This window comes from Henckelia pumila, unplaced genomic scaffold (assembly GCF_033568475.1).
Source record: "Henckelia pumila isolate YLH828 unplaced genomic scaffold, ASM3356847v2 CTG_80:::fragment_1, whole genome shotgun sequence".
Classification (NCBI taxonomy): Eukaryota; Viridiplantae; Streptophyta; class Magnoliopsida; order Lamiales; family Gesneriaceae; genus Henckelia; species Henckelia pumila.
Window position 1 is genome coordinate 1,334,632 of NW_027331883.1, and position 23,548 is coordinate 1,358,179.

At 35.9% G+C, this 23,548-nt stretch overlaps 4 protein-coding genes across 9 annotated transcripts; 2 read left to right on the plus strand and 2 right to left on the minus strand.

The window, feature by feature from the left end:
* Positions 1-251: 251 nt before the first annotated feature.
* On the plus strand, positions 252-2,471 carry LOC140873698 (subtilisin-like protease). The gene has a single exon (XM_073276916.1). The coding sequence runs from the start codon at positions 252-254 to the stop codon at positions 2,466-2,468; it is 2,217 nt and encodes a 738-aa protein (XP_073133017.1). The 3' UTR covers positions 2,469-2,471.
* Positions 2,472-2,766: 295 nt separating this feature from the next.
* On the minus strand, positions 2,767-8,061 carry LOC140873643 (uncharacterized). Of its 5 annotated transcripts, none has more exons than XM_073276843.1 (9): positions 7,377-7,868; positions 6,402-6,521; positions 5,533-5,762; positions 5,108-5,359; positions 4,948-5,024; positions 4,488-4,848; positions 4,110-4,166; positions 3,439-3,500; positions 2,767-3,194 (listed from the first exon to the last, which is right to left on the minus strand). In XM_073276843.1, the coding sequence occupies exons 2-9, from the start codon at positions 6,493-6,495 to the stop codon at positions 3,143-3,145; spliced, it is 1,185 nt and encodes a 394-aa protein (XP_073132944.1). In that variant the 5' UTR covers positions 6,496-6,521; positions 7,377-7,868; the 3' UTR covers positions 2,767-3,142. The 5 variants fall into 5 exon arrangements, with proteins under 5 accessions (XP_073132944.1, XP_073132941.1, XP_073132942.1 ...); XM_073276841.1 differs by lacking the exon at positions 7,377-7,868 and adding an exon at positions 7,928-8,061 and having other exon boundaries at positions 2,768-3,194; positions 6,402-6,533; XM_073276839.1 differs by lacking the exon at positions 7,377-7,868 and adding an exon at positions 7,877-7,997 and having other exon boundaries at positions 2,768-3,194; positions 6,402-6,533.
* Positions 8,062-10,055: 1,994 nt separating this feature from the next.
* LOC140873759 (putative transferase At4g12130, mitochondrial) lies at positions 10,056-13,498 on the plus strand. The gene is made up of 5 exons (XM_073277001.1): positions 10,056-10,660; positions 11,460-11,713; positions 12,330-12,428; positions 12,723-12,881; positions 12,975-13,498. The coding sequence occupies exons 1-5, from the start codon at positions 10,221-10,223 to the stop codon at positions 13,217-13,219; spliced, it is 1,197 nt and encodes a 398-aa protein (XP_073133102.1). The 5' UTR covers positions 10,056-10,220; the 3' UTR covers positions 13,220-13,498.
* Positions 13,499-13,996: 498 nt separating this feature from the next.
* LOC140873730 (uncharacterized) lies at positions 13,997-22,357 on the minus strand. 2 transcript variants are annotated; one of them, XM_073276959.1, is made up of 8 exons: positions 22,053-22,357; positions 20,707-21,528; positions 19,617-19,715; positions 17,981-18,123; positions 16,400-16,508; positions 15,855-15,962; positions 14,998-15,138; positions 13,997-14,525 (listed from the first exon to the last, which is right to left on the minus strand). In XM_073276959.1, exons 2-8 carry the CDS (start codon positions 20,977-20,979, stop codon positions 14,163-14,165), a joined length of 1,236 nt encoding a protein of 411 aa, XP_073133060.1. In that variant the 5' UTR covers positions 20,980-21,528; positions 22,053-22,357; the 3' UTR covers positions 13,997-14,162. The 2 variants fall into 2 exon arrangements, with proteins under 2 accessions (XP_073133060.1, XP_073133061.1); XM_073276960.1 differs by having other exon boundaries at positions 20,707-20,832; positions 22,053-22,356.
* Between the last annotated feature and the right edge of the window lie 1,191 nt (positions 22,358-23,548).

A 23,548-nucleotide genomic window follows, 5' to 3' on the forward strand; every position in this document is an offset into this window, starting at 1 on the left:
AATCAAACTCGCTTAAAATGGCCAATAACGATATTGACAATTTTTTCGAGTTTTTAATTAACTAAGAAAAATGCTATATATACAATAAAAATTATACGCTTACATGTTACTTTCGAAATTATAAGAGTCCGACTTGGCCTCGCCTGCATTGTGGGTCTATATAAACAAGTCCCCAGTTTCAGTATTCTTCACCATTATACAAACTTTCAACCACTAATTATTAAATTATGAAGCTAAGCTTATTGCTGCTAATGTGTTTTCCTCCCTTTGTAATTCTCATTTCATTACACAGTCTTAGCTCGGTTGTTGTTGCATCAACAAATCTCGATGTCCGAAACGAGAATTTGCAAACATACATTGTGCATGTTGAGCCACAATATTCACAAGATCTACAGGCATGGTACCATTCATTTGTGCCAGTGCCAAATACAGAAACCTCCACAAGAAAATCAAGAATTCTATATTTCTACAACAATGTCCTGTCAGGTTTTGCTGCTGAACTATCAGCGGATGATTTGAAAACCATACGACAGAAGGATGGATTCGTTTCGGCACGTCCCGAACGTGTTATCCCTCTGCACACGACCCACTCCCCCAACTTCTTGGGGTTGAATCAGAACTTGGGATTTTGGGACAGCTCCAACTATGGGAAGGGTGTCATTATTGGAATTTTGGACACCGGGATATCTCCTGATCACCCGTCGTTCAGCGACAAAGGGATGCCTCCTCCGCCTAGTAGATGGAAGGGGAAGTGTGAGTTCAATTTCACAGCCTGTAACAACAAGATTATTGGAGCTAGATATTTCGGGAATGTGGTTGGAACCCCGTTGGATCAAGACGGGCACGGCACACATACTGCTAGCACAGCTGCTGGAGCTTTTGTTGAAGGTGCCAACGTTTTCGGTAATGCTAATGGCACGGCCGTTGGGATGGCACCTCTTGCTCATCTGGCGATTTACAAAGTGTGTGGCACGATAGGCTGCACAGAGAGTGCCATTCTTGCTGCCATGGACGTGGCCATCGATGATGGCGTGGACATTCTTTCGCTGTCTCTTGGTGGCGATTCCTTTCCCTTCTATGAAGACAGCGTCGCGCTTGGCGCGTATAGTGCTATGGAGAAGGGGATTTTTGTCAGCTGCTCGGGAGGGAATTTCGGTCCGTTCAACCAGTCTTTGTCGAATGAGGCTCCGTGGATCCTGACGGTTGGCGCGAGTACAATTGACAGGAAGATAAGAGCTACCCTGGTGCTTGGAAACAATGAGGAACTGGATGGTGAATCAGCTTTTCAGCCAAAAGACTTCCCTGGAACAGCATTGCCCCTTGTTTACCCTGGAGCAAATTCCAGCGATCCGATGGCACGAATTTGCACCGCGGACTCGCTGAACCACGATGATCTCAGAGGAAAAATTGTGTTGTGTGACATTGGTGGCGGCATTACAAGAATTCGCAAAGGAATAGCTGTCAAGAACGCCGGTGGCGCGGCCATGGTTCTTCTGAATCAGGAATACATGGGATACACCACCAGCGCGGAGGCCCATGATCTTCCGGCTATACACATCAGTTATGCAGATGGACTCAAAGTAAAAGCCTATCTGAATTCAACTTCCACCCCTGTATCCTCTATCTTGTATAAAGGAACTATAATTGGAGATGCCAATGCTCCAGCTGTTGCCGGGTTTTCATCCAGGGGACCTAGCCTGGCCAGCCCTGGAATTCTCAAACCCGATATCATCGGCCCTGGCGTGAACATCCTCGCGGCCTGGCCTCTCTCTGTCGAAAACAACACGAACACCAAATCAACATTCAACATTGTCTCAGGAACATCAATGTCTTGTCCACATTTGAGTGGCGTAGCGGCCTTGCTAAAAAACGCGCATCCTGATTGGTCACCTGCTGCAATCAAATCCGCTATCATGACCAGTGCTGATCTAGTAAACCTTGCAGGTGACCATATCGAGGATCAAACGCTTCTCCCTGCTGACGTATTCGCCACAGGCGCAGGCCATGTCAATCCCGGGAAAGCAACTGATCCAGGACTGGTTTACGACATCCATCCTGGTGACTACATTCCGTACCTGTGCGGCCTGAATTACACGAGCCGGCAGGTTGGCGTCATCCTTCAACGCAAGGTAGATTGCCTCGTCGAGTCCAGTATACCGGAAGCACAACTGAATTACCCGTCATTCTCCGTCGTTCTTGGATCAGATCCTCAGACGTATACCAGGACGATTACTAACGTTGGCGAGGCTGATTCATCCTATGACTTGGAGATTGTTTCGCCTCCCGGTGTGGATGTATCTGTTGAACCAAGTGTCCTGAGTTTCTCGGAAGTGAATCAGAAATTGGCATATAATACGACGTTTAGCCGATCAAGACATCAGGTTGACAATGTGTTTTCTCAAGGATTCCTGAATTGGAAATCTGCCAAGTATTCAGTGAGGAGTCCAATAGCAGTTGTATTTCAATGAGAGGGAAGAAACCAATCACTTGTCTCCAATAAATGAATTTTGTAGATGGATTTTATATATTACTTGTTTCTAAAATATGGACTAAATCAATCCTTTCTCATAGATATAAATCTGTGACATCGTTTGATAAAAAACCCACTCGAATTGAAAATAGAACAACGACAAACTCTTTAAGAAATTGAGGAATATGTAGGCTGTAGCATGCCAAGGTTGTAATTGTCAAAGCACAAAAAGTTTATTATTCGGTCAATCTTAACATTACAATAAATATTTCCAACAAATTATCATTGACAACAATGATTATAAGCAAAACATGAATTCACCACAAGAATAAGCTCGAGTTACACAAAAATAGAAGGGCCTAAAAAATTAACACAACATCGGACCTTTCATTACCATTGGCATTTTGATATCTGAGCCACTGAAAGGTCACATATCATCTCAAAATTATAGTTGTTTTCCTGTACAATTCATTGATACAGCACGAGCTAAACTAATGAGTTCATATACATCATTGAGTACAGACTACTGATACTACAAGAATTACGCATCAGTTTCATTTTCAACGGCTCAAAAGTTAATAATAGCTCCCAAACGAAGGCTGTGTCGCGGAGAAATGAAACTGATAATATTACGGCATGAGATTAACCAGGAAACTTTTACAATCCTGCTCTTTATTCAAGAGATTGGCGGTAGGTTCGTTTCTTTAAACTGCTGGCTGACTGCCTGTAACATGATAATCAAGTTACAAATCAGTACCTCATTTTTACATGGATGCTGTTTAAAAGTCAAGTATTGAGATTGAGAAAATGGCTGTAATGCTTTTGCCATTGTCGGTAACTGAAGACCAACTAAATGATTCCAGTTGAAGAAAAATAAGTGAAGACTAATGAGATGATTCTAGTAAAAAAATAATAAAAAAATGTGAAGATAATTGTTCGAAATTAGAGTGAAATGTTGGTACACTTACGACTCATCTGAACGTTCTTTGCTAGATGATGACTTCTGGAAGCTCGCAGATGGTCCACCAACCTGTTAACAAAGCATGATCACCACTTAAACTAGTTTGTATCCAATATAGACCATCTCAGATGTAATTTGCACATACTTCTTAAGATTTGGTCCTAGGCATTAAAAATTTAAGCCTGAAAGCTGCCCCTTGGAAAGCTAATCCAAGAGCAATTTTACCACAGTACTAGAATTTAAAGTTATTCTTCCATAGAAATATATGGCACAGATAGCTTTGGATTTCAACTAAGGTTTATCACTAAATTTGCATAAATTTCTTGAAAGTTGCACTAATCAAATTCTCTCCCCAAACCCATGGTTATCCACCTAAAGTCCGTTCCCCACTTCAGAAAGTATCTAATTTAAAAATGCTAAAACAAAACAAAAACTACAAATATCGTGGGGCTTTAGAAAGCGCGGGTACACATGAAGATCATCGCCAGAGTGTTTTAAGACAAGGAAAATTAATAACTAGTGTAACATACTCGAGAAAATATTAAAAAGGATCATGATTCATGCATGTACGGCTGTGTTTCAACTTTAAGTTTTCAGTAGCCAATGTATCCACTAAAATCGTCTTTTTCTGTTATTAATACACAAGGTAGCAACACAGCAAGTATCAGGCATACTGACAGAGTGGTGAAATTTTCTGCTGCTTTGGTTATGGGCTTCAAGGTACTCTTCATAGCTCTGCATGATGAAATGAACGAGTCAATCATCAGCAAGCGAACTTTCAGCTCAAATCCTTACCTCTGGCAAAAATGTTTTTAACTCCACAACACAGCAGAAATATCTAGAAATAAAAGTTGACAACAACAGAATTGAACACCGTAAAATGGAAAAGCTTTGCATAATTTATAAACCATCCCTACATCAAATCAATAGAGGCTTCAATGCACTGCAGTGGTTTCAGAAATCTAGTAAAGAAGGTTACAAGGTAAGAACAACAATTGTGATTTCTGATGCACCATGACAGCAATTCATTGACAAAGCTTGATGAGACACCTATACCATTTCCAGTATATCGTCTTCTGTAAGAGTGCCATCAAGGGTTCTCCACTCTGCTGACAAGCCCCAGCTATCAATTCTAGAAGAATTATTCAAGCTACTAGTTGCACTTCCATTAATTTGACAATGTTTTGACTGTTTTACATTTGATGTCCCATAAAACATTGATGATTTATCAGGTAAACAGGAACGATGTTGTTGCAAATGAAATCCACTTGCTTCAGCTTGATGCTGATAGAGTAAAGGCGGAAAAAGCATGGGTGCCATGTGCGCTAGAGGTTCGTTAAAATCTTCATCTTGTTTAGACTGGAATGGCTCTAGATAAGACCTTCTTTGAGGAAAATCGTACCCAAAGGCTTCGTCCCTGCAAAAGATAAATTGCACTGATAAATGCCAAAAAAAAAAAAAACAACCACCATCAAGTATGAACAATAAAGCTTCACTTCGATAACTGATTAATTACCTTTTCAAGCTAGCAACCATATTATTTCCCTGGTCAAGAAGGTCACAAAGAGCTTCACCAATATCCTGAGGCAGCTCCTGAAAATAATAAAACCTGGTGGTATTAATTTATTGACAATAACACATTTAGATATCCTTCAAAAGCTAGAATAATAAAATACCTGACAGTCCCTGCTGATTTTTACAGGCTTGTGGTCATTCCATGGATTTTTTAAATGAAGAGTACTCTGGAAAGGCAGATCATGTAAACATAGCCACTTGACTTTAAAACTGCGTCCCCAAGGGTTATTTTTTCCACTACCTTGACTCCAAATATTATCCCTTCTCCAACCAACTGAAGATATCATTTGGGCATACCCTTGGAAGAAGCCACTCATGTTGACACTAAATATAAGAATCACTTTGCTGGAATTCTGCATAATTACTTAAACTGCATTATTTATATTCATAATATATATTGCCACCCACGATCAGGCGCTACTGACAGTAAGAACCTTGTATTACACACACACACACACGTGATTATGATAAAATGGTTCAAAGGGGGCCCAATAATCTTACAAGAATAAAATTTAAGAGATCTTACTAGAAAGGCTTCTTCAAGAATAGGCTCATTCATGACTTGTGTAGCCCAAATTCCTTGCTTTATCGACAATTGGATATTTTGATGATTCAAGCTCTTAATAACAAAATATCTGGTATTATTCAATTCAGCCCTCTTCATTTTATTTGAAGTTCCCACACCATCGTAAGAATTCGGTTGATCGTCTGCCCCCGAGTGAGAAGCTTCCTCGTTTAATTTACCTCTTGGACTTGCTGCCAGAGGTATTCAAAGCATTTAAACATGAAAGTTAAAACTTAGCAGTTAACATCCATGTCAGAAAACATATCTTTGAGGGCATATCCAGACACCAAGTATGCTAAATAACTCTATATTAATTATCTCTACATGAATAAGTTTGAAAAGCACTGCAGCAGTTCTAGAGACAAAAACAAAGCCCTGACGCCAAGATGGAAACATGATGACAAAGATGGCGTTCATAAGCACAAAATAATCACGAAATGTCAAACTCACACTTGTGTTATCTTACAACAATTAAAACCTACAGATTTCACTATTATATAAGAAAATACTGATAATGAGATAACTTTAAAAGGGAAAATTACATTTTTTATCCTGTAATTTGCATTTTTTTTCACTTTTGGTCATATTAACAATGAATTTGCATTTTTAGGACCAAAAATGAAAAATAAAAAAATAAACATACAAGTCAAAGCATAAAAAAATGAAAACAAACATATATGTTGAACCAAAAAATGAAAATTCACTGCAAATCTGTAACAGGATCAAAAATGGGAAAAAAACATGCAAGTTACAGCACTAAAATTGCAAATTCACCGTTAACGACATAAAAGAAAAGAAAAGAATATAGAGTTAACTTAAATGACATTCACCTGGTGTGCTTGATTTCACTTGGTCTTTTATGCATTCAGTCTCTGACGAATCAACCAAGGGTGTAATTTCTTTTACAGTAGATGACATGCCCATCTGACCTCCTACGTCCAAGGAAGCAACTATAGAAGAAACTACAGATTAAACATAGAAAGTTAACTCCAGAACAACCAAACTCTAATTAAAAAGATGTAATTTGAAAAAAGAAGTGGAGAGAAATAAACAAATAACGCCAAAGTAGTGATAATACAGTAACATCAAGCATAGCTAAACATATCAAACCCATGTCGAGTACAACACCAAGAGATTGGATATAATGTGAAAATTTTAAATCTCATAACACTAAAATGTACCATAGCATTGACATTGTAAGCAAAAGAATGGTGGGATCTGTTTTAATTCATAAATAATGACAATCTACTCAAACACAATGTTGGAATAAATGTAGTCGTGCAGAAACTATTTAACTAGAAAACAAATTTAGTGGCTACTGGCTAAAGAGCCTGAAATGATTTCAAGAGAATCCAGAAGTAATACAACGTGCCCAAACCTAGACCAAGATTAAAGAAATTACAGTAAAAGGACAACGCAAGCACTTGAGAAAGTTGTGGTTTCAGTAAACCAGTAAAGACACACATCTTCTATGTTGCGCACAGTTTCTCGTGACATGAATTAGCCGAAAAAAATATCCAACCAAATTTTAAACAAACAAACACACTGATCACCAACAGGTACTGTCATTTAATGATGACTTCAAATATGTGTGAAAAAACTCATCTGAACAGTCCGGGCAATTGGTGAATCCAAACTAGTGAATGTGAAAATTCCAAAGTACAACAAGACAATGAGGATGCAGGCTCCAAGTGCAAATGGAGTCTATATCTCTCCTAATAGAAATCACTAGAGCAATCCACAAATTACATCCTTTAGCATTGTTGAACATCGTTTAATTACTGTTAGTTGAAATTTTTACTTACTATATCAACTGTAGCCAAAATATTAGCCAACAGGACCAAGTTCTAAATCGAGTGACAAGGGTGTGTGTTGCAGGAAAATCAAAACTTCCAATCTCACCAGTGGCTGCTGCCAACTCAACTTTCATTGTTGGTGCATCGCATGTGATATAAAAGGTAAATTAGACCATAACATGCACAAAAGGAAATCATACACATCCCAGCAATATAATCAAAACTAAAGACAACGCATCCAATTAAATTTTACAACTTCAAATTCCAACACGCTGTACTTCATAAACAATACAAAATCAAGTAAACCCAGAACTTCCATTTCCGATTGGTCCACTTTGCTGAAACATCCTGCATTGAACTTCACTGTTCAAACCCTCACAAGAGACCAAAATGAAGCATGCTCCCCATTACAATAAACCCGCAGGAATGGAAAAAAAGCAAAAAAAAATAATAAAGGAAAAACGAAAAGAAAACAGCAATTACTAGTTACTACACAGGAAAACGCTTACCCGTACAAATAAGTATATCAGAAGCCGAAAAGACACAGCATAACGACATACCTTCTTGGATGTGGAGGAATTTGAAGAGAGATTAAAGAACAAAGATTTGAGTGTGAGTTTTGATAATGTCTTTTAGGTTTTTTTTCCCCCTTTTCTTTCTCTTTTATTTTTATTTTTATTTCTTATCCTTTTTTTTTTTCCCCTCTCAGACAAAGAACACGGGAATTTACGAGGAGTAGGTTCATTTCAATTTATTTATACAGACATTATCCGATGATAGATTTAAAGGTTCTCATTTATTAATATATGCGGGATCCACTAAAAAATAATGGATCTCATATTTATTGATAAATGTCCACCGTTAGATCTACTTTAAAACAGTGCCTATATAGGTACGATCTAACTTACCCGAGGAATGTGTGCAATGTACGTTAGAGTGTGCAAACACGTATTGATTTGGTTTTTTATTTTTAAAAAAAAACTCGAACAAAATTATTTAATCGCAATCGGTTTTAATCAAATCGTTAATAATTGTAAATCAAATGGTTGGTACCAAAGCTAGATTTTCGGTTGGGTAATACTACATGTACACTGATGGTTACACGTTGGATTACACATTGCACTTGAAATTACATGATTATCCTAAATGCATTTTTGAAAGATTTTTTCCAAATAAAGTGCATGGATAATCATGTAATTTCAAGTGCAATATGTAACCCCATATGTAACCCTCAGTGTACATATATCATTACCTTTTTCGGTTTGATTTTAGACGATTGAGGATTTGAGGTTAAAGTTTGACTTTTTGTCCTTTAAAATGCAATATTTGATTATTTTAAACATGACCTAAATATTCTAAATTCGTTATTTAGTAAAGTGAATTATCTAATTTTAATACTTACGAAAATCGATTTGGTTGGATTTTTTAATCAGAATTTTGAACCAAACCAATTTATTTCAGAAACCGATCCAAACTACATTAAAACCAAACCGGCGGTTTGTTTTGGTTTTGGTTTTGGTTTTGTTGCAGTTTTATTTGGTTCGGATATGTTTCTCCCAATGTTTTCATAACCGGACTGGTGATCAAACCGATTTATCTTAAAAAAACGATCCAATCGGTCGGATCGTTTTAACCGGACGGTTGGACCGAAAACCCGTTTATATAATATAATATAATTAATAATATATTTTAAATTTTTAAAAACCTAATAATGTATATAAATTGAAATATATATATTTATCATAATTTAAAAACTAAATAACCATATAAATATATTCAAAATATTAATTATAGTTATGTTTTTTAAAAAATAAAATTTAATAAACTTTAATATTACTAAAATAATATTTTTAATGAAGTATAAATTCTAAATAATCTTGTATATATATAATAAAATATTAAATTAAGGTTTTAAAATTAAAAAACTAATTTAAAAAAAAATTTAAAAAAAACCGATTGAACCGGTTCGACCGGTTCTTGACCGATTTTGACCGGTTCTGACCATCAAAACGGGTTTTAAGGATAATCTGGACTGGTCAATGACCAGTTTTTGGTCGACCGACCGGTTCAATTTTGAAAAAATGGGTTTCTCTTGACCTCTAGATTTGCAGGATATTAATGCATGTTAATATTAAATGAAATATAATTTTGCATATAATAAATTATCAATTTCTATCTAAATTATAAGTACTACATTTATGTGAGTTTGTTTTTCTCTAATTTAGTATTGAATTTTTATTTTACTATTTATTCTCTTAAAATAAAAGTAAAATGTCTATAAATCTCCAAATCCAAACTTAGATTTGGGTAAATAAGAAAAAAAATGTTTCTATGTTCTTAGAATTCTTTAGATCACATCATTTTTTAGACGAAAAATAGTTACACAAAAGAGATAAATGCTCTCATGTTAGCTTAAACAAAATTATTTCAAAAAAATCTTACTCATCAAATTTATGAAATGCATCGAAAAAATGCTCTCATGTTAGCTTAAACAAAATTATTTCAAAAAAATCTCACTCATTAAATTTATGAAATACATCTAAATTAGTTTCGATGAATAAAAAATTATTATTATCAATATAAATAAAAATCAAATAAATCGTCTCATCTCATCTCACGAATACACGTCCACGAGAACAAGACTTATTATTCATTTTAAGTCGCCCTTAAAAAGGTTACCGTAGGCAGCAATTAAAGAATTAATAAGATGGATACTTCCAGTTTCCATTAAGACAATCTGTCGAACATGTACCACGCGTCCTCCCACGTGTTTTCCTTTGCATCTTTTTCTTTCTTCTACCCATATTACCATCAGCTTCAGCTCCCCTCTCTTCGCCTGCAAGAACCCACAACATGCACTTCTTCAGAACCTCCCTCCGTTTCCTCAAGTCCAATTCGTACAGTTACACCAGACCCTTCACCACCCTCGAAGCCGCCGGCCCAATCAACTGCCTCCTGGAAACCAGATCCGTCATCCGTTTTAAAGGACCCGAGACCATCAAGTTTCTGCAGGGGCTTGTGACCAACGATGTACAGAGCCTCGGCAATCCACTTCCCGCGGGTGAGAACAGCGTCACTCCCAATATGCCGGTGGCTGTGTCGCCTACGGTGTACGCCGCATTGTTGAATCCTCAGGGGAGGTTTCTTTACGACCTTTTCCTGTATAGGCCAACCCGGCCGGATGAGAAGGTCGACCGGAGTGGGTCTGGACCCGGGCCGGACCCGGGTGAGGTTGAGATTTACGCGGATGTTGATGCGTCTGTCGCGGATGAGCTCTTGGAGACTTTAAAGAAGTGAGTGCTTCAACTTTTTATTGTAAATATTAGTTTGATTTAGAATGTGTTGAAGTTAGATTACGTATATCCGCACAATCGCATTTCGGTATTTCTTCTCGAGTTTGCTCATTTATTTGACATGCAAACGAACCAAGAAAGTGGCCAAGGCGTGATCCGATGGTTTGAGGGAAGCAATTGTTTGGGAAAAAAATTGGAAACCTGGCAAATTAAAGGAAACGAAGTTCTTTTTCTAGATTTTGATGGTTCTGATTTGCATATAGATGCTGCTTATTGTGATATTAAAGAAAAAGTGGAAGACAAAGATTGATCCTTTTTTAAAAAAAATACTTAGAAGAATTTATATATATTTCTTTTAAATTTCCTTATGAGAATTAGGTTGTGGATCAGTAGCGTGAATTAGTTAGTAGGCCAGGTTTGAATGTTTGTGCTGCCTGAGATATAGCTGAGGGAAAGCTTGAACTTTTAGTAAATGTTATAGATGGATAGGTGAAGATCTAGCAAGTGATTCCGATTCTCGGATTCTTGTCTGCCACAAAAAGAAATTATGTATACTTCATAAAATTTATATCTATCTTCCTTGGGAGGGGTATTACATGACTTGCCTCTGGTGGAACCAGAGTTGGGCCAGCTGTGGCAATTGCTGCTTAAATTTTCTGATAGATTCATATATTTTACGTATCTAGGTAAAAGCATGGTTCGCCTCCATTAAATGTTTGAGTTATTATTTCGAACTCTATACAAATTTTCCAGCTCTGCTACCGCATCTGAACTATTGTAAAATTACTCTCTTGTGAAGATACCGTTTAAGGTCTAAGGTTGACATTGAGGACGTTGCTGGAGAATTCTCTTGCTGGCAACGGTTTAGTGGAAATGCTTCCAAGAAAGGTTCAGACCCAGAAGAATCGGAATCTGGTGCTGTTGGCTGGGGTGGTACTGTTGATCGCTCTGGTGTGTCAGCTTCACAAGGAAATAATTTTGGTTGGCATTGGAATAAAGATCCAAGATTGCCTTGCCTTGGATGCAGGGGCATCTTTCCATCCAATACAACACGTAAGTTGAATTACCTGCCTTACTTGCCCCTCCTCGCTTAACTTTCTTGTGTATATGTATAATATGTGTTCCACAACAGAATAAGTTATGGCCTAACATTGGGGCTCTCATTGGGAGTCAATGTATCGCAGTGGCAACACGGACACGGCCACCATCGGCAAGTATTGATAATGTGGTGCATTACGCATTGGATTACATTTATGCACCAAATTATAATGCTTAAGTGCAATAGTATATAATGGGTTACTATGGGCGTCAGAATGCGATGATTTTAAATATCCCTTATAAATTCTACCAAACATGGGGTTATTAGCAAGAGGGGATCTCCCACCTAGAAGGCTTTTGGGATTGTGTTTTCCTTGGCTGACTGCACGCTGATTTATCAGTCATCATCATCAACTATTCGCACACTGATTTATCAGTCATCAACTATTCAAGTATTTGCATGACTCTTTCAGATGCTAAATCCACCTTTACACCAGAATTAAGATGAGTGCGCATCTATACGTAAAGTTAGTTAATTTGCATTGTTGTTTCTAATTGTATGCCACTTTTGGTTTACCTAACAAGTTATCTGTGACCTCGTTAATATAACAGTGTTATACTTCTGTTGCAGCACCTCTCGTTGAGGCGGATGAAGAAACTAGTGAAGAATATTTTCTTATATGGAGATTAGAAAAGGGAGTTGCAGAAGGCTCCATTGAGATCCCAAAAGGTTCTGTTTTCCTTTTCCCTCGTTGGATATTAAAATATATTATTTTTAATTGACTGGCAAAAATCAAAATTGCGTTTACTTAGTATTGCTGGCAGCTAAAATCAGGTTATCGCATGGAAACACTGTGACATTCTGTTTTTTCCTGTTTTCTTCTATGTAGTCATTGAAGTATAGTTCCCGTAACTGAAAAGGATCGATTGCAGATCCTACCATCATTATATGAAAAACTATTAGTTCATTCCGTTGTGCTATTTCATGAACATTATCTTATTATTTAATAAACAATCGTTACAGGTTCGGCAATTCCACTAGAGTACAATCTCGCTGGTCTAAATGCTATTAGCTTCAACAAAGGTTGTTACATCGGCCAAGAACTTATTGCTCGCACATACCACCGAGGAGTTGTCCGAAAGCGCTTGATTCCTCTCAGATTTCTGAATGATAGTGGAGTTGGTGAGTTCTCATCAATGATAATATGTCGAGCCATTCTTTTTTCTTTTCTTTTTTTTTTTATGTGGATCATGACAACTGAATTTATTAACTCAGAGGTCCAGCAAAAGGTTGCTCCGGGTTCCGAAGTGATTGATGTAACATCTCAAAAGAAAGCTGGGACTGTCACAACTGCACTTGGATCTCGTGGTCTCGGGCTTCTACACCTGGACTATGCTTTCAAAGGGACCGGTAACTTGACCATAAAAGACCAGGAAGATATCAATATAGAGACCATTAAACCCGAATGGTGGCCCGCCGAGTGGTTTCTTGGTCACCAAGAGCATAGTGCAGCTGCATAGATTGGCGACTACTAATTCATAATCATTGCTTCAGATGTAATGAAAAATGCAGAGCGTTACTTTGATCGATCTTGACGAGGATGTGTCGAGATGATGTTGCTTTAGTATAAACGAATGTCTCTACACGTTCTCTTCACCAAAGTACTAATGGAAGGAAGGAAATGAAAGATTTCACCAACTGTTTTCAGAGATACATTTTTTCAATCAAATCTCAATAATCTATGTATACTATGTCTTGTTTTTGTATATTTAAATAAGAGAGCCTTGGACATTTCATTTTCTCCCTTTACTGTTTCGCTTTTGAATTTACAAAAACAGCCATATTTCTTATGGTTTAAATTTGATCAAGATAGATGCTTTTTACTTGCGCAATCAATTCTTTCCAAGCATCTATCTTTTAGCTTCTATTATAATTTAAATGAAAAAAATTAAAATTAAATTTATGAAAAACATCTAGGAAAAAACTTATTAAAAATATTTTAATTGTAATTTTTTTTTAACAAAATATTTTTTAAAAAATTGATTTGACCTGCACATAACTCGAGCTAATCAGCTAAATCTGAATGTGTAATAGCATCTAGTATATCCAAGATTTTAGCACGTTTAGCCTGAAATTTTGGAAAGTGGAGCTTTCATTAATTGGTCTCCAATTTGCTTAGTGAAATACAATTTATTTTCTAAACTCTGATTTTTTTTTTCTTTTTTTGAGTAATAAAAAAAGACATACCAATTGCGGTCAGGACACGGGTGCGACCCCAGCCCCCACGGACAATTGCAAGTACCAAACATTTGCAATGAAATCTTGAATCACAATGTACTTTGATACAACCCAAGACAGTCGTACGTTCATCACACAAGAACGGAAATTTCAGGACAAAACATCTCCCCTCGGCAAAATTTACAAGTGGTGACAGTGGACAAATAACACATTTACAGTGCCGGCCTAAACTTCCTTGGAACACTTCTGGTTAAAGTACAAGGTGCCTGGGTGAAGATTAAGCAAACTAAGAACAATGCACTCACACGATAGCCGTGAAAGAACTTCGGATGCCAATGCTAGCTTGAAGCATTCAATGCTGTCATTGGATATCTGGGTATTGCTGAGACTTTGATTATCAAGATTACCGGAATTCTGATCTTCTGATGCTGGAGGAGGTTCATTTGCATCTTCAGGGCTTCTCCTATCGTCTTCTGGTGCATCATCGGTACGTCTACCATCATTTTGGTCACTTGAGCTACTCCCACCAGGTACATCTTTTTGGACCACATCTGGTTTAGCTTCCACACCAACTCGCCTTAGGTGTAGCTGAATAAGATGAGATGGTGAATGAGACCTTCAACTAAAAGGAACATTTCCCAACAGGCAATTAACCTAGAAAATATAGGTAATACTTTTTCATCTTTCAGAAAATTATTTTCTTTCCCCTGGAGAGTGGAAACATAGACATCCTATATTCTTTTACAACACATTCTGTCGTACCGTTATCATCTTCTATTTCCAAAAACACAATAAAATATATATATATAGTTAGCATTCCAAATTTCATTTCCTAGAAATTTACCTGAAATATTTTTCGGGAACATTGGAAATATACCAAATATCCCCATAATTTCCTCCCACTAACTAAAAGAAATAGGTTCTATTCATTGAAATGTTGTCACCTCCCTCAATCAGAATCATGATTCTGTCAAGGAACGTAGACTAATTTCATGTTTAAGATATTCGATAGTCTTGATCCAAGTCCAAATCCCAAATGAAAGAATTTTCCGAGTGCTACCTGAAGATGAAGATTTACTTCATCTGGTCTTGAAAGGAAGGGAAAATCACCACCGGACTTGAGGTACGCTTGTCTGGCACCAGGGTATCTTTCTGTCACTTGATCTTTAAGTTGTACAGGAATAGCACAGAAATCATTTGTCTTCAGGCAGGGATAAACACGTCCAGAAAAAAAAAGAGAGAAGTTAGAAATAAGGTTGATCTATTAAGAGGCGATCCAATCTCACATAACCACCATAACAACCACGTGGATATAAATCTGAATAAAACTAGATGTAGTTTCTTATCTTCCAGATCATTGATTTTGCAAACATTTCAGGAATGTTAAACTCATTAAATTTGCTAAAATGTCCACAAATTTATGTGATCTTATTGATTACCACTAACAGGAAAATGTCTTCCTTGGTATAATAATCCTCATTTGCTTTGTGTTCTCTTTAAAACAAATATAGATGAAAGGTTCTCCGCGTTATTCTCTTCATTGAAATCCAGGAAACTATGGGAGGCCTTGAATATCAATGCAATTTTTTTTCTCTCTCTACAATGTTCAGGAGATAAGAGCTTCCTCCTCTAAATATTAGTCCCTGATCAATACTACATGTGAAAGGAAAACGAACAAGTATTTGAAATGTTGACATCTCTCTAGCCTTCAGACTTGTATGAAGAAAGACTTTTAAATTCTAAATTTACCCTGCTGAGAATCCCTAAAGAGATTGGTTGCAAACCAAGGAGTTAAACAAGAAAAGCTTCATCCAAATTTCTTAATTAAATTCAGCAATAAGTTTCTGATGGTAATTTACTGTCCAAATCAAGCACTCATCATCCATAATTATTGATGGTATTAAGTACTCAACTTACATCCATTATAGTAATTAAAGAATCTGAAAGCAGAAGAGGCCCAACAGATGCAGCATCAGCTGTCAGACTCAACCTGGAGGCCAAGTCATCTCTTGAAAGGGTTTCAACCTGCATCATAGTTAAGATTCACACCATAAGAAATGTTCATTTCAAATTTTATCTCAAGAATCAAAAGAAATTTTTTCTATAAATATTGTAAAACAAACATTACTCAAGCAAATTAATAGTTCTCACAGTAGGTAACCGACCAAATAACAAATATTTTTTTAGTTGCATCCCAAGCCACTTGGACCTGTTGAGGATAAAGATCAAAGGTGATTTTGATGTCAATGGCTTCTTGCAGCTGAAGGCATGCACACAACCACTTTTTTCCTTTCACATGCATCTTGTCAATAAGTCCATAGATGTGAAAATATCAACAAATTATCTTCGTAGAAGACCCTGATTGGATCAGAATCTCTACACCTCAGAAAGTACACGTAGATACTAGTAGTCATGACTAGAAGTAGTAAAAGAACTAGTGTAGGTTCAAATGGAATATTTACCTGAGCAACTATGAAATCCACAGAATCTGCGATGAAAGGTTCATGAGGACCATCGCGAATTCCAGTTAGGACATACCGCTTCAATAGAAATGAAGGTGTCCAACCTACACTGTTAAATATTGAATTCACAATAAATCCAATTACAATAGGATAAATAAACTGCAGAGATTGATATTCAAACAACTCATCCCACTGGCAATCACAATCAATTCAACAATTGCATAAACCATTGATATGTGGAAGTTAAATGGATTAAAGTGCCCACAGCCTTTCAGACCCCAACTAGGTTCAAAAATCTTAGAAATAATTACGTGGGTATTTAAGACCTAGCTGACCATCCCACAATTTCAAGATAATTTGAAGGTGGGAAAACAAAACATTCACTTAAATAAAATGCATAAAGGCAACAAGAAAACAAATGTCAAAAGTAATAATTCAAAACTTTTCCGAGAGCATTAAGAGACAAAGGATTTGAAAACAACTATAACTAGCTAAAAACTGGGATGAGAAAAATTCTGAATGTTTTTTTGGTGTTAGAAAAGGATGGGATAGAGATCAAAAACCTCAAAGTAACCAATGATTTTTAGTATCGTCCCAAACTAAAGCCTAGGAAAGTCCTTGAAACGCTGAAAACTGGGATGATGGAACAGCTGCAAAAACACGGAGGATAGTGGTGGGTTCAAAAGCCAAAATATGCTGAAGTTGCAATAATTAAGCAATTTCAAGACCACAAACTGTGGGTTCTTTTCAGATATTATATTTCACGAGAAGGAATTTTCTTGCAAATAATATTAGTCAGTGAAAGACTTTAAAAGGTAAAAAAATCAGGCAGAAGCACACGTAGCAGCGACCAAAGGGTAGAAGGGTATAAATGATGTCCTGGACTTCCCCTACAGTGGATACTAGAAAGATTAGTTGTGTGTTAGTGCATAGAAGCACCTCACTCAAAAAAGTTTTTCATTAAAGACATGCATTTTTCAGTAGAAGCGAAAGTAGTTTAACATTTTGACCTTAATGATTAAAAGACATCTTTCTATTTTTTGAGTTTCTTAGAGATGCTGGAGTAGAATAAGCAAGATCTCTAAATCCGCACTTGACTGTTTTTCAAGTGCTTTAAGAAAAATTAAAACGCCCATCCAAACATCAAAAATTATGTACACAATTTTTCTAAATTTAATTTTCAATGAGACAAACATCAATATCCAAACACTCTTAAGTCTATGTAGCATTGCCCTAGTAAAGGAAGGTTGCTTACCTGATTTCATCAGTGGTGTCACAGTAGATACAGCTAGAAAATTAACCATGTCACACAACTATAATAAATACTAAATTTAGCAATAATGACTGGAAAACCTGCTATAGCTGCAAGAGATACTAAAACTGGGCAGTGAAAAGGAAAGAGAACATACAGTTGAGTGCTGACACATGAATGATGTAATATTTCCAGGGAAAACTTAAGACAGTAACATTGTAAATGGTGATATCAGTAAATATCTTAGTAATATTTTCTTTCTTTGGAAAAAAGGCGTTAGCATTTGAACCAGATTGGAATAGAAACAGAGAGAAAATTGTAGTACATACAGAGGAGCCCATGGCATAGCTGCAGAAAAACTACTTGTCTCCAAAAATGTGTTTGAGAGAACCAAAGATCGAACTCGACGTGGCCGATGCTGAGCAAAGAGTTGAGCTAAGAAGCCCCCAAGAGATGTACCATACAAATGTATCTGCAAAATAGTTTGTCAAGAAGTAAGGTAATAATACTAAGAGAGGAGGCAACGGTCAATCTAAGACAATGAATAACAAGAAAGGAATCGAGGATAGGCTTGGTAAAATCACTAGGATCCAAATGGGAGATAATTTCTCATGTTTTCAAATAGCATCTACTTACTAGGTGTTGAGTGCTTGATGTACGGGAAAATAGAAAAAGTAATTGTTTGAAAAAATGTAAAAGTGAAGGGTCACAGCCTTGATTTCATTCAATATTCATGTAATTCAGCAACCATCCCCAATTTGATCATTCAAAATTAGTCAAGGTCATACAGATCTGTTCAGTGACATGATATGAATTATGCGACTGGGATTGTAGATGCTAGTCCAACATAGAAAAATCCCTGCTTTTATCAACAAACCGTTGTATCCAAACTAATCCACATTGTAAATTTAAGGATAACAAAACCTACAGATGCTTGAAAATATTTAACCTTTCTTGTTTCTCAACCCTAAGTCATCCAAATGTCATTACCATCTATTAAAGTATTTGTTTTTCCATTTTAAAATTCCCAAAAATTTCCATCTCCAGATCAATGATTTCAAACTATTTATATTTATGTACAAATAATTATCACTTGCATCCTTATTTTTTATGATTCTTCCATCTCGAGGTTTAGATGATAATTTGTTGGTATCTTATTTCATTATTTTTGTATATCATTCCAAACTTCACTATCCCAGTTATGTTTTGCTTTGGCTTAAAAATAACACATTTCGTTGTTGGTGCATCGCATTCACTGGAAAGTTTATAAAATGAAATTTATACAAGCATATCTACCTAATTCAATCACGTGAAAGAAATTCTAAACTTAAAAATAAGAATAAAAAACTGACACATTAAATGCAGAGGTAGTAGGGTGTCTTTAAGAGGTTGAAAGCGAAAATGACATAATTGAAAGCTTGAAAAGAAGTGGTGGCTATGTGTTTCATTCGATCATTATTTCAATATGTTGATGGAAATGGCAACTGAATGCGAAAAGCTTTAAATGGTTTTCAATACGCACAATTATTTTCTACACTCAAAGATACCAGCTAGAAAAGATAATTATCTAAAACAAGGCTATATTTGGTAGGATAATATCAATCTAGGAAAGTAGAAAGGTCCCTTCATTTTCAATATGAAACAGAAAGTACCGTGCTAGAATTCTATTGAGCACCACCACATCCTACAATAAAGAACACCTTCCAATAGAATCTTCATATCACTACTTGGAAGACAAATTCAACATGTTAAGGTAGCAACTCAACATGAAAAAGGGCATGGGAAAGGACCAGAAGTTTGACAGCTAGCAAGCTTGGATCAAACCCATGTATTCAACTTAAACATATCATAATTCATAACACTTAAATACATGATGCAAATAATTGACCCAACGGAAGTCCTTTTAGCCAGGAAAAGAATTAAATTTCAACATCATATAGTGCAATGATGACAAGGAAATCTTACATGATGAACATTAATAACATCCAAAAACTTCTCAAATGCTAGAATCCACTCATGGTGATTCCACACTCGGGGAATATCAACTGATATCACTCGATAACCCTGAAAATATAAAAAATAATGCCATAACCAAGAATAAGAAACTCGTAAGAAATAAAAAGTAGACGTAAAGAGACAAATGAAATAAGAGAAAACTTTATGACATTATACTACCCAAGTATAATTGAGATGCCATACAACAAAAAATTAAAAGTATTTCAGTAATACATCAATAAAGGAAGTGTCTTTGCATATTAAGTGAGTTCAAATATAAAATACGTTTTCCTCTTCCATTAATCCGGACTGTCTCATCCAAAGGGAGCTTAAACTCCCTTTCATAACTTACCCTACTTCAATATATAAGTTCACTTTTTAAATCATGTGATGTCCTGACTTTTCAAGAAAAGGAAGTGCCAAAACATCTAATTGATCTTTTCCCAATACTTTATAAAGACCGCTAAATCATATACTATGTCCACTCATTGGTGTAGTGTAAGCAGCCACCTTTTAAATAGAACGACATAAGTGCCACCAGGTTGCATTCAAGTGCATTTGAGGCTTCCTTCAGAGGTCGAATCATTGATATTAATCATTAACAATTGAGGTGGAGGAGCATTTACAGATGAGAAATAAAAGAACGAAGTAGTTTTAATAACAGGATTATGGAAAGAATTATCATCAAACGTCATCACGGGTAAATAATATAATTTATCCCAAAATCCAAATATTCAAACACTGAGATCCCAATCATACCAAGGTATTCAGACAAGGAGTTTCCAACCAAGTAGCTCACTAGGAGAACAAATGATTTTCCATGAAAAGATCGTCATTTGAACTATAACAAGTGCACAAAAATAACAAAACAAAAACAAAAAACAAATTTATTTTTCTGCTCTACATAAGTTTAACCTAGTACCAGTACTGACAAATCTTAAACTTGGACTGTTCAAATCCCACAATATTCCCCCACCACAATCAAAAGCTACACACAGGAGACCAATGCTGGTTAGGACATTACAAGCATACTGATCATAAAATTATTAAAATTTATTACCTTCATAGATAATGACATAATTTGTTTATAGTACACGTCGGCAGTTCCAGCAGTACCAGGAAGACAGATCAGTGGAGGCACAACTTTTGGCCCAAAATCATAGTATCTCCATTGCTTTGCGCCAATCTGCATCAAATTTTGCATGTAAACATCATATCTACAATTTATTGAACGCTCAAGAATAATCAAAGTCACAACTGAAATTTTATTGCAGCAAACGACATCAATTATGTAATAAATACCAAACTGTGTAGAGGACTTCCTCATAAACATATGATTATGAGAACATATAAATTCCTTGTACCAGTAAAAATTTATACCCTATTGACTCCATTACTCCTTGAAGATATGAATCTTTATGGGTAAGCAAAAGATAGCAAGATCTCACTCCTCATTAACATAAATATAAAAGGGTGAATAAGAACTAACTGTGATTTTATTCTCAACGATGACACGCTTCACTTATTCCAGAATAAGCAACAATATTAAACTGATTATGGAATTTATTAGTTAAGCAATAAGAATTCATATGTCCAAAAAACAAAAATATGTCTCAAATTAGTTTAGCCCTTCATTTGATCAGCTTGTTAATATAAATATTTCTCAGATTTTCTTTGCTGGCTTTCTATCCATTTTCCCATCTGCCAGAAATGGTCATGTTAAGGGGTGTTAGCTGATGCATGATTTCCAGGATTAAGCTTTGGAATCTGCTCGCTTCATGTCACCCAAAAGAAGAAGTGTTCATGTGCAATATCACGGGACTAGAGACACATGGATGCACATTCTCAGCACATCATAGACCTCGCTCTGCATTGGCAGCTCCTAGAAATCGATAATAGTAAATCTCTGTCAAATACCTGAAGCTTTTATGCATTTGGCATAGGATAAAGTCTCAAATGTTTCTTCAATACTCTAAACTGTTTGAGATGATTATGTTGAACCAAGTACCTCAATAAGAAGCTATACATCCAACTACTACACATTCTGAGCTTTTAACCTTTGTAAATAGTAAGCCACTACATTTTATTTCTATACAACTTGAAATGCAAATATCTCAATGCTTGCAAGAACCCGTAACTAGATTAGATACTTGGAGCAAATTCCTAAGAAACAAGATTGTGAGACAACTGCAACCAGATAAAGATAAGATTTTGATTCTTGAGTCCAAATGATCGACCAAATCAGGCATGAGATCAAATCTAAAAAAGATTAATTCAAGCACGTAAAGAACTACAGACGGAATTTGACCAACAAAAGAAACATTTGAGAAATGAAGCTAAAGCCCAAAGCCCGTCATCCAAAATTCAAAATTACAATAAAATATGTTGGAAAAACATAAATCTTACTGGGATCTTGTGAAGAGGGACCTGAGACTTGAAGTAGATGTAATCACCAGGCGCCGAGAAGACGCCTTTCATCGCCGATTTTCAACGCTGTCTGCTACACAGTTCTCACAAACACGCGAACGAAGTATGTCCGTAAATCTAATTTTATGTATGTATGTATGAATGATCGTATTAACAACGTAATTGTGGTGGGTTTCTGAATTTGATGGATTTTCCCAAATTTTTTAAAGAAACGCAACAACAGTCATGAGCTGTGAATTGATTAGTGGGACTCAACGAGGCGAAGGATGATTGGGCTCAATCTCGGGTGGGTCCAACTCCTGGTTTAGAAGCGTAAAAATTAGTTGAGTTGATCTGGTTGGTCAATTCTATTCTATCATATAAAATAAATGTATTGAGTTGATAATTTCTACCAAATAATTATTGATCCGCCCATGTCTCGCCTAACAGAGGGTTATTAAAAGTTACGAGTCGGCTTACCCCAATTCGCCAATTTACGTGTAAATTCGTTAAGTTCTCGTCATCTAAAATAGATGAGTTAGGTCGGTGTTTTTCTAATTTGTCTAAAAAATAAACCGCATAGGTCCGTCTAATGGTGGACTGTGGTAGGTTGTAGCCCAGCCCGCTAGCCTATTTTAATACCTCTGGTTGTGTTTCTAGGGTTTGTTTCCTAAATAATTTGATTTATATTTAAATTGAGGTAATTTCATAATTGTAATAAGTAATAAATAATCATGTTGTAATTTAAATTGACTATGTTTGTAACGACCCTAACTCTATAATTAATAAATAAATATGCGGAAATATTTTTTTTTTATACTTACTAAATAAAATATGTACATATATGCCCATACATATATGCACAGAATAAATAGTTTTAAAATAAATAAATAAATAAATAAACAATTAAACACTTAAATAAAAATGCATTCTTTAAAATAAAATAAATATCTGAGTCAAATATTTAATTAAAAATACTGCATAAATAAAATGATTAAAATTTGCATGCACTAACAATATTCCATAAAAATATTCAAAATTTCCAACCACTGAAAAATAATATAAAATGTAGCATGCTGACATAAATAAACATGCACGTGACTCAGACATCTATCACGGTCACGGGGTCACTGCATGTCCGCTCATACATCCTCGCCTCCGGTGGGTACAACATCCTCCTCAACGTACTCACCTGCACCATACCAGTGTAGTGAGCCTAGAGGCCCAACATGCTAACATAACAAGGGTTTAAAATAATTTAAAACAATTAAATACTAATACATACATATACATGAATGAGCATGCTTAAAAATTACCTAACATAACTTAACTTAAATAAACTTAAATAACATAATACATAACATTGTTGAGCAATTAATTTTCTAACATCGCATGGTTGTATCCGTAGTGTAACCTTAAATCATACATTAAATACTGATCAGCGTGGAAACCAACGTACGTGGCCGGTGACGAATCACCTCTTAAATTGGCAGTAA